We start from the raw sequence: 17,585 nt of genomic DNA, 5'->3' as shown, positions 1-17,585 counted from the left end.
GCGCTTTGGTGCAAGGACGAGCAGAGAGCGGCTCGGTGTCCTCACGGAACTCCGAGGACACGCCGCCTCCACCGGACCTCGTCAGGACAGCGCCCAGACGATCCGTCCCCGCGTGACTGGGTGACATACGTGCCCAGGAAGGCCCGGCGGGCCTGCACTCACCAGCCACCGCTTGAGCGTGATGGGGTTGATGCTGAAGTCCCTGGCCAGGCCGAGGTCGTGGTACATGTGCTCCAGGCAGCTCAGCATCTGCGGGCACAGGCCAGGTGAGCGCCCCTTCCCCACACGGCCCCCGGGAGCAGGGCCCGGCCGGGGTGTGGGCAGAGAGACCCCTGCACGGCGCTTCCAAGACACCGAGGTGAGGGGTGGTTTGAGAGTGTCTGGGGTCTCCTGGGGGCAGAGGGGCCGGTTCCGAAGCCGACGAGAGTCCCAGGCAGGAGGGGACAGCGACGGGGGGAGGGTGCCCCACTCTCAGTGAGGCCCCCAAAAGGATTTTATTATTCCTACACGTGGAGAACAATCTCAGTGGATCAACATCACAGTTTCAGGTTCCAGGACGCAGTTCCGTCCACACACACCTGGGACCTGGGAGCCTTCGAGGGCGAAAGGTCCTTTTCTTGCTGATTTACATCCAAAAAATGCCGAATTATGCTCCTCTGGGGCCCCTTTGGGGACCAGAGACTCTTCTTAACGCCCTGTTGTGGTGTCCGGAAGGCGGCCGGCCTCTGCGCTGAGGGAGCCGTCCTGCTAAACCGCATTCCACTGCGCTCTATCTTCTACAGACACCCCTGCTCAAGTCGAAACAGATTTTGTTCTTCGTTCCAAAGAGGATTTATTGCCATTGTTGAGATCTATTTAAATACACCTCAGTGCTTTGGAGCTAATTAAGCTCCGGAGGAAAAGATGAAATGATTTTTAAAAACAAGAGTTTGACAAAAGTGGGCCTTGCCGTCCGGGAAAAGCAGGGCTTAGCCGGAGAGCCCAGGGAGACGGAAGAGCAGCAAAACGGGGACAGACCAGACACCCCTAGAAGGCATCCTCTGCCCAGGGCCACACACACCCAGGCCGCCCCCGACCCACCCACCAGCCTCCCAACGCCTGCCGAGGGCACCAGGCCGACCCTGCCAGAGCCTGGCACGGCTCCCGCCTGCCTCTGTTCACCGCAGGAACTTCCCTTCCAGAAGGGCGTGTCATGGACTGAATTGTGCTCCCCCCCAAATCAATATATTGAAGCCTTAACCCAAATGTGCTTGTGTTTGGAAATAGGGCATTTAAGGAGGGAATTCAGGCTAAACGAGGCCACAAGGTGGGGCCCCAGTCGGATGGAACTGGGGTCTTTGCAAGAAGAGGAGGCAGCAGGCAGGCACCCACGGACCCCGTGAGAAGCCAAAGACAAAGGCCCCGAGCAACCAGCCCTGGCAACACCTGGATCCTGGACTTCCAGCCTCCAGAACTGTGAGAAACTGACTTCTGTTGTTTACGGGCCCCCCTAACTTTGTTACGGCAGCCTGAGCCAACCAGACGGCATGCCACCGAAAGTTCACTTTGCCTTGTTATGCCAGATACGAGACCTAGACCCCCTGCAAGTGAGGCAAGTTCCGCAACCCTCATCCTGTAATCCCGGCGTCCGTGGAGGGCTCGGAAGGGAGCAGAGAGTCCTGTGGCATCACAAGGAATCAGCTGGAAAGCTGGAGACCACCCCAGGGCACACGTGGGAGGGCCACACAGGGAACATCCTTGAAGCACGCTGACCACACGCTTCCCTGGGGGGACAGTACAGGCGTGGGGTAAATCACGTGCAGGACTCCAGGTTTTGGAGACGGTGGCTTTGAAGGAGCCCCTTCTGAGTGGCAAGGCATGGGGGCTGGCGTGAGGACGGGACGCTGGCTCCCAGGCAGAGGGGCCGCAGCCTTGAAACCCCTCGTGCTCTGCCCCGCCAGCCCCGAAGAGCGGACACGTTTGCTGCGAAATCAGAGCCAAAGGGGGGACGGTCGGCAGACGGAGCCATCTGGTGCCGCTTTTGTGGTGTACATGGCGGGTTCAGAGCAAGAGTGACAGATGGGTCTGTCCCACTGTTTGTAGCCTGGGGCCTGGGGCAGGCGAGTGAGTGAGCGGGCGGCTGCTGGACGCGGCGGTGGGTCCCGTGATGCGTGGGCCGCGTGATCGTGAGTGTGGGGGACCCAGGAGAGCCGCGGAGGCTCCCGCAGCCATCAAGCTCTGCGCTTGGTGGGGCAGCCCTGGGAGGAGGCCCTATGAGAGCAGCGGAACAGGGCAGCACGAAGTCACGTCCTTGGTCTGGTTTGCCACGGGTGGGATGTTGGGCCGGGCGCAGGGCGAACGGCAGCATCGCCCCACTGGCAGGGAGGGAGGTGATCACCGACGGACCGGGGGCCTGGCATTCCCTGGGTGCTGGCTGCAGTTTTTCGGGGCGGGTAGGGTGCTGAGTTCTCAGGTGTGTCCCTTTAGTTTCTTTTTGCCACTCACACTCCCACATTCCTGGCACCCCAGATTTGCCCAAGGCCGAGGCTCTGGTCTTTGGGCATCTCTGTTCTCCACCAGCAGGCAGCGGGACACGTCTCAGAAGCTCCGGAACCCTCGCCAGTCTCCGGGGTGCCCTTGAGAGCCACGGGGCAGAGGCCATGGGCCACAGCAGCCGCCGCGCAGAGGCCAAGTCTGGCTGCAGGGAGCCGGCTGCCTGCTGGCGGCTGTGAATGCACTCCATGAGTCGGAGGACAAAGACGTGGCCTTTCTGTGACGGATGCACAAGCCCTTCAACCTCGTGGGGCAACCTCCGCCTCCCAGCCACGGTCGCCCTGTGCCCCAGCGGGCTCCCTGTGGGCAGCCGGCAGAAACAGCAGGTGCCGGTCTCCACACAGGTGCTTTGCCATCAGTGGCCCCTGGCTTTGCTCTCTCTCCCAGCGGGCTGAAGTCACAATGACCTTGGGGATGGTGATTTTCCCAGGTGATGCTCTGGAAGCGGTGCTTGCCCACCGGCCGGGCACCGGTGTCCCACGTCCTAGCTGTCCCGCTGTGTCCGGCCTGCCCTGCACTTGCCCAGCCCAGCCCCACCGCCCGAGCGGGGCGGCTCAGAGCTTCCCTTCCCGGCCCCCCTGAGCTCTGTGCGCCTCCCACACGCCGGGCCTTTCCCATCACGCGCTGACCCCGCCGGGACGGGAGGCCCCTTCTCCCGCAGTCTTGCACCGTCCTGCACCCCCAGAGCTGGGGACCAGCTGCCCACGTGGTGCTCTGAGCCGGCTGCTCTCGTGGAGCTGCTCTGACCTCGGGGGGAGGGGAGGCCGGACCTCTGCTTTTCTCCTTCTGGCCAGTGCTGCTGAGTTTGTCCTCGTGCTGGGGGACTGTGATCTCGAAACGGGTCACTTAGGAGCTCCCAGCGCCCCAAGCACTGGCAACCGGGCACTACGAACGTTAAGGTGCAAGACCCCAGCCCCGCCCTTTGCGGGCACATCGTGGCCGCACGCGTGGGCTGGGGGGCTTCTGTGTTTCTGTGTTGCTGGAAAGCTGGAAAGCGCCCCTAGTTTTCGGTGGGTTAAAAATAGCTCGGCCCGATGTCCACGATGAGGGAACGTCTTCTTTTCTTGGGGTGCAGAAAGAGAGGGGTCTGATTATGGCTAATGGGACTAAACCAAAAAAAATCTCCATTTTCGTGTTTCTCAGCAAATCGGAAATTTCTAAGGAATATCTTGTCGCAAAGGTGGCTCAGTCCCCTGAATGCCACATTTGCACTGGCCCGGGTGCCACCCCGCTCCTGTGCCCTGCCCTGCTGACGGCTCTCTCTCAGCAGAGCGCTCCCGCGGGGGCCCCTCTCCTGGGGAAGCACCTGCTCCAAGCAGGGGGCTCTGCCTCCAGCCTGCAGCTCTGCCGAGGGCACGCACCTGGCAGGGTTTGCAGGGTCCTCGGGCGGCCCCTGGGAACTCAGCGCCAGGGGGAGGCCACCCACACCGTCCAGCCGGCTCCTCTTTTCACGGAGTCCCCGTCTTGGGGTCTGTCCCCTGGGCCCTCCTATAAAATGTCAGCTTGGACTGAAACCTGGAGCATCAGGTACAGGGCAGGAGGAGCAGTGGGCTGGTCCCCGGCAGGGTTCCACGGCCCCAAGCTGCCATCTTCCAGGGCACTGGTGATCCCAGATGCCCTCACTTACCTCGTTGGGCTCCCAAAGCCAGACGTCAAAGGTCGGCTTCCGCAGGGCCTCGATGGTCTCGGGAGAGAGCAGGTACTGGAAGGACAGGAGTTCAGCGTTACCCGGGCACCGAGGGCCTCAGTGCCGACACAAAGGCTGCGACCCTGGATGTGTGCGGAGGGCGTTTCTCCTTCTTCTCCTGTTTCCTTTCAGATGCCTGTGCACAGACTCAGGCTGCGTTCTGCAAAGGGCAGGCTCGGGGACGGAAATCCCACCCGCGGCTGGGCAGGCTCGGGGACGGAAATCCCACCCGTGGCTGGGCAGGCTCGGGGACGGAAATCCCACTCACGGGTGGGCAGGCTCGGGGACAGAAATTCCACCCGCGGCTGGGCAGGCTCGGGGACGGAAATCCCACTCACGGGTGGGCAGGCTCGGGGACAGAAATTCCACCCGCGGCTGGGCAGGCTCGGGGACAGAAATCCCACCCGTGGCTGCCAGAGGCAGGGGCAGGGGGAGGAGGAGCGTGGGGGGGATGGGAACATTCCGCATCTTGACTGTGGTGGAGGTCCCATGACTAAGTAAGTTTGTCACATTCACAGTGCTCTGCGCCTAAAGAGCTTTACTGTGTGTAAATTAGGTCTCAACAAGCCTGGCAATAAAAATACAGTAAAGTGAAGTCAAGGGGAGAAAAATTCACTGGCACACATTCAAACACCGGCTGAGGAGCTATTTTGGAACCGTCCCTGATCCTAGCCTTGGGGACAGCACACTTGCTGGGGGTAGTGCGGGGCAGTGCGGGGCAAACTGCCGTAAGGAACAGACACTGTGGTCTGAGATGTCAGACAGTAGCAGTGCTTCGCTATTGCCCACGGTCTTCTCCCAGGTCTTTTTATTTGCTTTTTTCAAAAAGAACTGACGTGAGTGTCGATGCATTTTATTTTGCATCTACGCTGTGCGTGTGCTTCCCTGGGGTGGGATTATGAGGAACGTGGGCCTATTTTCCTGTGGAAGAAGGCACCAGTCTCTGTTCAAAAACCTCAGATAATATGCATCGCCGTTCGGAACCGAGTGGGGAGCATCACCGACAAGCGGACACCAGAGGTCCACGCGAAGGCTCGAGGCCAGCGCTGGAGCATGGCAGTGGCAGGACACACCTGGCGCACAGCCCAGGCCACCTCTGCCCGTGGGAGCCGAGACCCGCATCTTGGCACAGGGCGTGCTAAAGACCAGGGGGGCTGGGACTTCACTGCTCACCAGCTGAGAGCGTTGGTGAGACGGTGCCCAGCAGCACCAGACCCTTCTGTAGTTACTGGAAAAACAGGGCACTGCTGCTCCACCACGGGCCCGGCTTCTCTCATAACCGAGACCGCTTTTGTGCAAAAGAGTAAAACTTTCCATAACACCTATGTGTTGCTCAGGGAGACAGGAGAGCCACCGAAATGGATTTTTTAAAATTCAGTTAAAAATTAAAGTAACAATTGAGTGCAAAGACGAGTCATCAAGTCAGCAGAGGGAAGTGAGCGCAGACAGCAGCAAGGAGCTATTATCTCCTTGCAAAGTAAAGTGTGGTCTGGGATCACGTTTGCTAAACAAAGATCAAAGAGGGAAAGATACTTTGCCTAAGAGTAACCCGCACCTCCCAAAGCCCAGGGATGGGGAGGGCTGCTTCTGCAATTGCGCCCACAGCAGGGCCGGGCCGGGGCAGTGCCCACGGAGCTTGGGTGTCTGCAGGGCTGGAATCTCACCTCACCTTGGGATAAGTGGGGACATCACGGCGAGGTGTCAGCTTCTTGTTGTTATCCAAAAAGCTGTACTTACAGGGACAGTTGGTCCTACGGAGAAGAAGCAAAGATTAGCTTCAGTCTGGGTGTTCACCTGTGCACCCCACGGCGGGGCCCTCATCACAGCAAAAGCAAAGAAAAAACCCAAACCCAAACCACACCCCTGAACCCCACAGACCCGTGCGGTCTTATTTGTTCTGGGAGGATCAGTCAGGCAGGCAGTGGGGACCCTGCCTGGCCTCCGATGTCATCGGGCTCGTGGAAAACACACAGAGCAGATGACGAGGGTTGCCCTTCGCTCTCAGATACGCTTCTCAAAAAGCTTTTCCTAACGACACAGTAAAACGCTCTTGTTGAGAAATCCAAACGACACAGGAATAGAGAAGGCAAAAAGTATCTAAGTCCTCACTTTACCCACTTCGTTTCCCTGAATCCCACACCCTGAAAATAACCTCAAATGGTTTGGTGTTATCTTTCCAGAATATTCTTGGGCATGGACAGCTGCCTGTACTTTTAAACAAAGGTGGGATTGCATAGATTTACACTCTTGCATTTTGCTTTTGTCACCTGATGTACCCGAACTCATTCTGTGCCGCTGCACAGAGCTAACCCCGTTTCCTGATGAATTGAGGTGTCTGCGTGGTCCCCCACGGCATGGCTGTAGCACCCGTTGTCAGTCCAGCCCCGCTGGACTTTTAGGATGTTTCCACCTTTCTGCGTTACATATAACGTTGACAGACGAATCTTCTGTCTGACTGTTTCTCTTCACGACTGGACATCAGGATATCCCACACAAGAACAGGACCAAAGGAGCCAGGCGTGTGCGGGAGGGAAAGCCACCTGCTGACTGGGCAGTGTGCTGCCGGCAGGGTCACGGGGTGTGACCGAGGAGGGAGCTGCCCTGCAAGGCCTGGCGCCCGGCAGCAGGGTCCACCAGGGGGCTGGGCAGATCTGGGGACCATCTTGGACGTTCACCTGCTTGGAGGTGAACACGCCTGTTCAGGTGGAGCACGGCGGGGCCACACTCAGGTCATTTGGGACCCCCCAGGCTGGGGCAAGCACCGCATCAGCCAAGCACCAGAAACTTGTGCAATTTGTAAACAAAGTTGCCTCTTCTGGGAGAGCAACTAAAGACAGCAGAGTGAGAGCCATAAAGAAACTTGCATCCCGTGAGCCCACATGTCTGCCCTGGGGAATTCTTCTCAAGACAAGAATTCAGCAGGAGCAAACAGCTCTATGCACAAATGTATTCACTGCAGCGGTATCTGTTGTTACAGAAGCACAAAACCAAACTCAAAGCCTCTGAACGTCCCCAAATGGGAAGTCATTTAAGCCACCGTGATGGACTACTCGGCCGCCATGAAGATCGTTATGGATATCATTTGAGGTGAGTGGACTTTGGGTGAAAAGGGAAGATGAAAATGTCATGTGCGGTGTGCACTGAAAGATAATGCCAAAAGATTTACCAAGCTATGAGGGAAAAAGAACACATTTGGTGGGTTAAAAAAGAGTGCTCGATTGTGGCCTTTTGGAAAAATCTATGAGCTGCATGTTGTTTACAATTTAATCTATTTATTGTTCACAACCGTTGTAAGCAAGAAAATGGTTACAAAACAGTATTTTTTAGTTGTCTTTCAACACTAGTTATCTATGCACAGAGCAGGATTGTGTCCAGGTTTACCGGGGGCCTTGCTGAGACACGCCCCACCCCCTCCCAGCAGCACAGGCTGGGAGCCTCACAAGGAGCCCACGGTATTTTCAAAGTTAGGATAATACGTCTATTTCCTTGTCAAAGAAAAAGCCCTCAGCATTGTTTTCTTGGCATGCTGCCCTCTCTTCCCTGGTGAATCCACTACATAAAGTCCTTTGCTGTCCCTTCCCGGGACTCGAGTTGTGATGACAGTTTCATGTATAGAGGGGAATTCTGACAGATTTAGCAAAATAATAACAAAACCAACCAACAAAATGTACCGACCAAATGATTTCCATTGTCACCCTGTAGACGAGAAATCCCACCTGAACACTTCTCAGCAGTCAGGGACGCTGTGGTTAAGAGAACAGACGGCAGGGTTACTAATCCTTCTCTGCTCTGACGTCTTCCGTGTAAACATTCGCACACGCGCTGTCTCTGTAAGTCTTCTGTGTCCCCCAGGAGGGTCATGGAAGTCTTCACCAAGCAGGGTGGTCTGACTGCTGGAATCCAGCGGTTTCCCGGCAGATCCCCCCACCGGGAGCAGTGAGGGTCCGCTGGGGCCGCCGACACCACCTGGCCGGGCTGGGCAGCCCCTCGCTCTGCTTGTTGCCACTGGAACAAGCATCCCCGGCGCACAGAGTGGCTGGCGCGGAGCCTGCCCTCATCATTCTGTTTGGAGCTTTCACTTCCTGGGCTCCCCATGCTCCCCTCCTCTGGGGCTCAGTGCGGTGGTCAAGGCCGCGTGTTTGGGATGACAACGGAGGTTACAGAGCCCCACAGCCCTCAGTTGCCACCCCTGCTCCTGCAGCCTCCCCGGCCCGAGAGGACTGGCACATTGTGCACTGCCCGCGGGTGCTGGGGCCAGAGTCCTGCCCTGCCCTAACTGCGAGCCGGTAGCCGGGCCTCTGTCCTCAGGACAGGGCAGGCTGCTCCGGGGTGTTGGGCGGGGCGTGCTGTGTGCAGGGGAACAGGTGAGTACTCAGGCTCACGCCAGCTGTGCGGCACAGGGCTGGGCTGACCCACCTGCTCTCCTCTCCTCTCTGCTCCCCGCGGAGGCAAGAGCACCTAGCCCGGGCTGGGCCGACATCTCGGAAGTGTGATTTCTCTCCCTGCAGTGCAGGTGAAGTGACATTTTAACACGCCTAGTCCCAGGGACCTCAAATCGCTACATGGCACTCACGCGTGGTTAGAGCAGAACCTGCCACCAACGGCATGAGGGGTAACACGAACAACCTGTTGTCTCTCTTCTGAGTTTCCTTCTATATAAAGAAAAGGGAAGGGTTCTCAGTGGGGTAGGGAAGGGGCCTGGGGTGGGTGACGTTGCTGTGGATGAGACTGGAGCCCAGGACGCTGGGTTTGTTTTCTCTAAACGTGTAGGCAGCGCTGGAGACTTCCACCCGCTTCCGTTTTAGATGGAAGCATCCCGTGCATCCGTCTCTCACCTACGGGGGCTGCTGCCAGAGCTGTCTGCTGAGAATGTCACCTCTGCAAGCCTGATGGGGATTGGAAAGTCTCCTTCTCTTCTGCTGACTGGCGCTGTGAGCCCTAAAAATGTACTTCCGGGAGGAGCGTGGACGAACACACACTGCCTGGAGGAGCCCACGCACCCACACGCCCGAGCTCGCCCCGACGGCGCCTGGCGGCTCCTTCCTCCGTGTGTTCTGCCTTCCCCGCAGGGCGTGTCGTGGCTGGATCAGGTCCCTAAAAGTCTCGTGTGGAAGTCCTAGCCCCTGACGCCGTGGACACAGCCTTATTTGGAGACAGACAGGGCTGCTGCAGATGTAACGAGCAGAGCTGAGGTCAAGGTGACCCACTACTCCACTGTGACTGGTGTCCTTATAAAAAGGGGCATTTGGACAGAGACAGACACAAGGAGGATGCCAGGTGAAGACGGGCGGGATCTGCAAGCCAAGGGGTGCAAAGGACATGGCAGCCACCACCAGGCGTGGGGAAGGAGGAGCCAGGAAGGGTTCCCTGCGACACCTTGACCTTGGACTTCTGGCCTCCAGAATGGGGAGGATAAATGTCTGCGGTTTCAGCCCCCAGTTGTGGCACTTCACTGTGGCAGCCTAGGAGAGTCCTACAAGTGTCCCAGTGCTCGGGGAGTCTAGTTCCAGGCGCAGATTAGAGCTCATGCTTAATCCTATTTCTGCTGATGCTACAGGTGGGGACAGGATGCTGGCCCTGCGGCATCCACAGTCCCTGCCCGAGGCAGCCTGCCCTTGCTGGGTGGCACCACGCTGGGCCACCACTCTCCCACCAAAGCAGGGTAGCACCAGTCTGGGGCAGGATGGGGGCCCAGCACATGGCAGCCGGGGCACAGGGCAGGCAGACGGCTGAGCCGAGCCGTGCAGAACCCAAGGCCGAGGGCGATGCCGTGGCTGGGGGCCCTGTGCTCTGAGGCTGCTGAGCCAGGTCCCGGCCTCGGGGCCCAGCTGCGTGGCTGCGCCCGTGTGACTCTGGAGCTCCTCCTTGAAGTCACGTAGCGGGACTTGTCCCTTAAGAAGCCTCCCACCACGGGGACGGCGAAGATGAACGGCTCACTCACAATCTTTCACGGTCACAAGCTCCTCAAATGGGACAAGACATCTCTAACTCCAGATGAGCCCACAGGGAATGTGACATAAACGTGGCACAGGCCCCCGAGGACATGCTAATGAGGCTCAGCTTGGCCTTCCTCCCTGCCTTCCTCTTCGGTACATTAGTCCCATTAACCCCGCCAAGGCTGGGCAGTAACTTCTGCAGTTCTTCAAAAGCTTGGCGCTCTGGGGGGCGATGGGCCACATCATGGCCCGGTGGCCTCCCGGAGGGTGGTCGTGGGTGTGAAGACACACCCAGGAGGCACGAGCTGGCCCTGTGTGACCACGCAGCACAGCGCCGACATACTTGCTGTGTTCGTCATCATCGCCGTCGTTCTCGTCATCACCTTGAGTCCCCATCCCCAATTTGAACATGGTTCAGCCACATTTGTTGTCACCGTGTTTTCAGTAAAGGGTCCTGCTGGACGTTCGAGGTGGCGTCATGAAGCCTGGGGCCTTTTTCGCACGAATCACAGCTCACTGGCGACAGGAGCGAGCGAAGGTGCCTGTTTCCGAAGGGCATGTGATTTCCGCATCCACGTGGCTGGAGCCCTGGCGGGACTGCACCCCTGACGGCTCAGGGGATGTGACACGGGGAGCAGGGTCCCCGGGTGCACCAGGAGGTTCATCCCCCAAAACCTTTTTCTTGTTATTATTCTTTCTATAAAAAGTGATGTCAACTTCTTTCAAGCTGGGTGAAGTACCGCTACTTCTGCAGGAGGGTCGCTCTGGTTACGTGAAGTCGTCTCCCCGCCCCGTCCTGAGCCGAGGATGCTCTTCCGCCGTAAGAGGCCTGCTCACTGAGCAGCAGGTCCCAGGCAGAGTGGCACCTCCACACTGTGCGCCCCGCCGACATCCACAGTCGCCCTCGCAGGCCTGGCTGCCCGCTGCCGCCCGGCCAGACCTTACCTGCTGCTCCTGGCCGCCAGCTCCTCCCTCATCTTCTTAATGTCACTCTTGCATTTCTCGATCTCCACCACTTTGAGTCCTTCCACTGGTGACAGAGAGAGACAGCAAGGGGTTACCAGGGATTCACACGGAGGCCCTCGCAAGGCCAGCAGCTACGGCGGTGGGGTGGGGGCTTCCCGCTGCTGCCCCCTCCTCCACGCCTGGCTCAGCCTCGACCGACTCTCACGCCACAGGCACGTTCCGCAGCCGCGGCGGAACCACTGCATCTTTCCAACTGCTCAGTGTCCGGGGACCCCCACCCCACTCCCCTAACCTCCCCTCACCCCCTTCTTGCTCCATACCCCTAAGCACCAGCTGAGGACAAACAAGTCTTTTGTTCCAAAAAGAAAAGAAAAGGGCAGAAATGTGTCCCCATGCATTAAAATGCAGTGAAAGGCACAGCTTTCTCAGCGAGGGTTAAGATCTCATTAAGATAAAAGCTTTCCATTTTAAGGTCCCCCTAGAGCAGTTCACCAGGAGAAACTGTTGACTCCAAACAGATGAGAAATAAACAGGCGCAGTTAAGGATTAGCGGAATCTGGGCTGGGTCACATTCCGGGAGCCCCACACAGAGGTGCGCCTCAGCAGCCAGGGCTCAGGGCGATATTTTTCACCAAAAAACGACCCGGAGCTTATGCCGCAAGCCAGTGTTAAACTTCAGGACGCTGGATCCTGGCAGACCGCACGCTTAGCTCGAAACGCTGCCACGAAGTAGGCAGCTTTGTAAAGGGTTTTAGATCACAATCGCCTCATAGGACATAAAAAGCCTGGTTACTTGGAATCACACCTCCATTTTTAGGCAAAAAGATACAACCCACAATGTCACCTTATTCCCCTTTTCATCAAGCCTGGCTCTGCAAAATGCTAAAAATAATAGGTGAGTGATGCCTAAAGGAAAAACAAAGCAACTCAGAGACTTCGGCTGGTTTCTGACAACCCCCCACCCCCAGAAGGAAGCGCCTCAGCTCGAGAGAGCAGGGGCAGGACGGGTCCTCCCAGGGCAGCTTCCCGGGTGGGTCTTCCAGGCATTTCCGGGGCCAGAGACCAAGCGGGTCCTTGGGTTCTCGAGGACACTGCGTCTTTCTACCCAAAGGGACGAGCATCTGGAGGGTCTGGTATTTGGACCTGGCTGTGCTGACGCGCTCTGTGCCAAGGAAACCTTCTGCGCCCTCCACCGCCCAATGAGGGGGGACACGGGGACCAAAATGCCGGGCCTGAAGTGCATGTGGCTGGAGCCAGCAAGGTCACCGCCATGACTGCTGGGTCTGGATGAGCTGCCGGGGAGGACGTGGGCCACCTGAGGGTTGGGGGACATGCGGGCACCTGAGGGCTGGGAGGACATGGGGACACCCGGGGGCTGCTACATTTTCATTCAACCACCAAGAGTCCACACCTCCCTCTGGAGGGGGTCTCAGTGCCTTCTGCACCACGGGCCCCGTGAGGACCCTGATGAAAGCCACAGGTGGTCCCCTGAGCAAAGGCGCCCAGCTCACCGTGCAGGTTTGCACGTGGGCCGGGAAGCCCAACGCAGCCTCCCAGGGCATCCCCCGGCCTGTCTCAGCTGCAGTGGGTCCCATCCCGAGGGCCTGCGGATTTGCCACCAGGACACTGGCACAAGCAAAGAGTCGAGTCAACACAAGTGGGAGGAAGGAGCTCAGTCTTGGTGACAGGAGAAAGGCGGCAATGTCAGAAAGTGAACAGATCTGGGAAGAAACGGGCACGTGGTGTAGACTGCGAAGGGGGAAGCTGTGCCCCACGGCCCAGGGTTATATTTATTACGTTTTAAATATCATTTTTCTGAATACAAAATGTCATAGGATCATCATAGGAAATACACAGCATCTCAAAGAAGCAAATTTTAAAATTTATCTATGATCCTATGGGGCCAGAAAACAACTTACTTATTTAATATTACATATCAGTGCATATCCTCTCAGGTATTCCTCCCATCCCTGTGCATTCTAAATACCCACCCTATCCAGTCCATCCCTCCATCCATCCCTGCATCCTGTTTGTCTACCTGTCCATCCATCCATCCATCCATCCCTGCATTCTGTTTGTCTACCTATCCATCCATGCATCCATCCCTGCATCCTGTCTGTCTACCCATCCATCCATCCCTGCATCCTATCTGTCCATCCATCCACCCATCCATCTATCCATCCATCCCTGCATCCTGTCTGTCTACCCATCCATCCATCCATCCACCCATCCCTGCATCCTGTCTACCCATCCATCCATCCATCCCTACATCCTGTTTGTCTACCTATCCATTCATCTATCCATCCCTGCATCCTGTCTGTCTACCTATCCATCCCTCCATCCATCCCTGCATCCTGTCTACCCATCCATCCATCCATCCATCCATCCATCCCTGCATCCTGTCTGTCTACCTATCCATCCATCCATCCATCCATCCCTGCATCCTGTCTGTCCATCCATCCATCCATCCATCCACCCACCCCTGCATCCTGTCTATGTATGTGCGTATCTATTCCTAATTTTAAAAGGCAAACTGGGATCAGGCCATTTGTTCTGTTTTCCAGCTGGCTATTTGTACACATCAACAGTCATAGGCCTACCCCGTGTTAGCAGCCGGCCTCCCAGCTCATGGTTTCCCACCTCCCCCACCGCTGAAAATGCTTATTTATCACACTAAGCAGGATAAATAAACACCAATGGCTTCATGTCAGTTCAGATCAAATTTTGCTGCTAAAAGAGTTTGCAACAAACCTACAATTTTTTCTTTTCATTTTTCAGCATAAAGCACTGTTTAAATAGCTCGTGGTTTTTGATGGGTGCAAAATGTCTGGGTTGGTGCCGGGGTTCACCGAGATCAGCTTCCCTGGCCTTTTACTGGGCTGATGTTAAAATTAAGCCTCTTAGGCAACACAGCGCAATGTCACCAGTTTGAATTCCAGAGAATCAGAATTTATAGCAATTAAGTTTATGGAGAGACTGTTTGCCAAGGAAACTGATAGTAACAAGATGGCAAAAGTTGAGCATTAATCAGTGAAAGAGAAAAACATGTCACGGAATGACAGAGCTGGAAGGGAACGTCTGAGGAGGAGGTGGCCCGGACAGAGCAGTACAGCGTCCTGGGGCTCCTGCTCCCCGGCCCTTCTGGGACACCAGGCTGCCTTTGGGAGGATTCCACCGTCCACCTCACCGACCCATGCCAGCCCCCTCCGGCCCACCCTGGAGGGAAGAGCAGGCCAGTCCGACGGGACACGGGGCTCACGCTGAGAGGCCTACGCGGACAATGGCAGGACAGGCCACAGGGTCCTCTGTCCTGGCCCACTCATCGTCCACCCTCAGACTTTAAGGATAGGTGGGCACAGACCAAGCACCCCAAACTAGAGCAGAGGCCTCCCCAGCCCACTCGGCACTGCTGGGGCCCTTGGAGTCCAGCCCACGACTGCCCCCTCCTGTTTCCCGGATGAGGCTTGGGCCCTTGGACACGCGGACTTGGAGGATTAGCATCATCTGGAAGCCCGGGCTGTCCTCTCGGGCTTTAGGGGAGATTTTATGGGCTTCTCAGAGACACAGGCCACCTGGAGTAGGAGCTTCACGAGCTATTTGCTAAGAGAGACGCTGGTTTCGGGAAGGGGCTGGGTGGGCAGGGGAGCTGAGAGGGTCGCTAGGGAAGAGCTATCCTTCAGCCGCCCCACCGGGCAAGGCTGCCGGGAACCTGGCGGGCCCACTCCCGTGGCTGGAGAGCTAATAAAAGTTGTTTAAAGACAAGCATGGAACGAGCTTCCTGCCGGTGCTTCCTCCAAGGACTTCGCTGAGGATCTGCCTAAAGCGCACTTCTGAGCGGCAAAGACAACAGCAAGGCTTGGTTTTGGCATCTAATCTTTGCTGGGTTTTTTGCGGGACTTGTGTTAAACTTTGCCCCCAGGGTCAACTCTAGTTGTGGCCCAAGCCCAGGGCCTGGGGACAGGGGAGGGAGTGGGGCTGCCCTGTGTCCTCCCGCGGACCAGGAGGGGAGTGAGCAGAGAGCCCAGTGAGGTGCAGTCTCCAGCCTCACGTGGCGAGAGCCCGGGGCCGTGTTTATGAAATACCTTCAACCTGAGAGAAATCCCAGATTCCTAGAAGAAGGCGAAACACTGTGAAAGCCAATTCTGAGAAATGGAGAAATCTGTATTTGAGTCAGAGGAATTATATGTTTAAAAATCTCAAAGAATAAATAGGAAATTCCTTTAAGACAAGCCCATTGCCAGGTAATATTAATATATTTTAAAGATGGCCAATTCTAGCTGGACGAGTCCTTTCACTTAAGAAGCAGCAAACAGCTCATGCCAGCTCACATATACCAGATGAAGCTGTGTGTGAGCACACACATGTAGGTATGTGTCTCTGTGCGGGTGCACATGTGTATGTGCATACATATGCACCTGTCTCTGTGTGTGCGTGTACGTGCGTGTGCACGCAGCTGTGTATGTGAGTGCATCGGCGCGTCTCTGTGTTTATGTGTGAGCATGTATGGGAGTGTGTAGGTGAGTGTATCGGCATGTGTCTGTGCTTACACTTGTGTGTATGTAAGTGCATCTGCATGGGTCTCTGTGTGTTTGCACGTGTGTGTGTGTGGGTATGTCTATGTGAGTGTCATCTGCACCTTCCTCTGTGCATTTACATGTGTGTACGGTGCGTGTCTATGTCAGCGCACCCTCCGGCCCGGGCCCAGCGCAGCAGCATGTCTGCGGGCTCCTGGCCACCTTCTGGGGGCTGTGCAGGGTCAGGGCTGCTCTCTGAGAAGCTGGCCGGGCAGCTCTCCAGAGGTCTGCACCAGAGGTGCAGTTGCAGGCCCCTTCTCCTCGGAAGGACGTCCCCCTTCTGGCCTCTGCAGTTCCTGAAGTGTCAGGCTACCCATGTCTTTGGGGTGAGGCTGTGTTGTCTCTGGGGGTCCCTCAGGAATTCACACTCCCTTGGGCTCAGCTCGGTGCGGCACCTCGGCCACCTCCTGCTAACGCAGAGGCCGCTGGAGCCTGGGGAGCCGTCGGCTAGGGGCACCCAGAGAGGTCGAGCCCACAGCCAGTGGAGTCCCCAACATCAGCGGGGACAATAAAACCACCTTGAAGATCCAGTGACCAATGAACTTTAAAAATGTCAATACACTTTGAAAAGGATCAATCTGACTATGGAAACCATGTCTCAACATATTTCGATGAATCAGCTTTTGTACAATCCAGAATGTTTTTTTCCTGAAAAAATCACAAGCAATACGAACAAGATGTGAAAAGCGACATTCAGTCGATCTTAACAAATCCCAACCAGCCAGATTTTTTTTTGGTGGCTCCGGTGACCCTTAATGGCCTCCTGCTTGGATGCTGTTTACTTAGCGTCCGGGTCAGTGACCGCGGTGCCCTCAGTCCTTAGCCTTTGCCTTGACACTCACAGAGCTCTCCACGCCGCCAAGCGCGTGGCCTCCAAGCACTGTCCTTACGGCTGAGGACACAGAGGATGAGTGGCCTGAAGCTGCTTTCCTCGCAGACTGTGAGCTTTCGGTAACTGAATCAAGACTTGAACCACTGGTTCACTCCCTGGCTTTCTGCTTTCCTTTGTGTGACGGAGACCCAGTGGTGACGAGTGGCAGACACATGGCAAACGACTGCGGACCTCAGCGTGTAGGTCAGCGTGCGGAGACCGTCCTTGTCTATGCAAAAAGGGACCCCGAGAGACCCTTGCGGGGGGTCCAGGAGGGGCTGAGCCCGAGGGCTCCGTGTGTCCCTGTCACACGCATGGAAAGAACACCTACACCATGCACTGTGCTGCTTTTAACCCAGAAATGAAACGCTCAGGCAGCGACTGTTCTAGCCTCTGTTAGCCTCGGAGGTACACCTGAAGCATTTACCTTCAGCGCTAAGCTCCTCCCCGTTCCAGGTGGTTAATTTGAATAGAGGTTAAAGGGCAGACACGCGAAAAGGAAACAAACCCACTCACATTCGACCCTTTTCTCCAGCATTGCCAAGTGATTCGCGACTTCAGCTTTCAGTTCGTTGATTTTAAACGCTCTAGGAATGAAAAAAGAGAGAGAGAGGAACTATAACCCTTTGAACTCTCAGAGCTAATGGTGTTCTGTTCGGGCAAACAGCTCCTGGGGCTGGGGAGGGGCCGGCGGAGAGCCAGGAGTGCCTTGCAGCCCGGGGGTGGGGGGGGGAGCACGACCGATCACCCTGAGGAACGTTTGCCAACACGGAGACTCCCTGTGCACTGCATGGGCAGGTGCACTCGCGGCCGCAGACCTGGGCAGTGGACACAAGGTCTCTGCCCGTGCAGAGGGACGGCCCAGTCCCCACGGCCTGCCCTGGGGCACAGACACCCTCAGGGGACCTGGTCTCCTCCCTGGAGGCTCCAACCCACTCAGCTAAACAACGATGGGGCTTTTAAAAAATGGTATCCACCTGCCCTTCCCCCATTTTAATTACTCTGGGGCAGTAAGATGC

The 17,585-nt window shown here is 56.8% G+C and overlaps 1 protein-coding gene across 6 annotated transcripts in view; it reads right to left on the bottom strand.

Moving 5' to 3' along the window:
- The window catches only part of PDE9A (phosphodiesterase 9A), an 82,843-nt gene that overhangs the window by 9,273 nt on the left and 55,985 nt on the right, over window positions 1-17,585 (bottom strand). For all 6 annotated transcript variants that reach the window (XM_045540728.1, XM_045540733.1, XM_045540731.1 and 3 more), the window contains 5 exons: window positions 17,083-17,153; window positions 11,101-11,185; window positions 5,889-5,970; window positions 4,160-4,234; window positions 163-249 (listed from right to left, as the gene is read on the bottom strand). In XM_045540728.1, the coding sequence (XP_045396684.1) occupies window positions 163-249; window positions 4,160-4,234; window positions 5,889-5,970; window positions 11,101-11,185; window positions 17,083-17,153 (400 nt within the window). The remainder of the gene's footprint in view (window positions 1-162; window positions 250-4,159; window positions 4,235-5,888; window positions 5,971-11,100; window positions 11,186-17,082; window positions 17,154-17,585) is intronic.

Source organism: Lemur catta, chromosome 1, assembly GCF_020740605.2.
Source record: "Lemur catta isolate mLemCat1 chromosome 1, mLemCat1.pri, whole genome shotgun sequence".
Lineage (NCBI taxonomy): Eukaryota > Metazoa > Chordata > Mammalia > Primates > Lemuridae > Lemur > Lemur catta.
The sequence above is the reverse complement of the archived record's forward strand: the minus strand, read 5'-3'. Positions and strand labels throughout refer to the sequence as shown.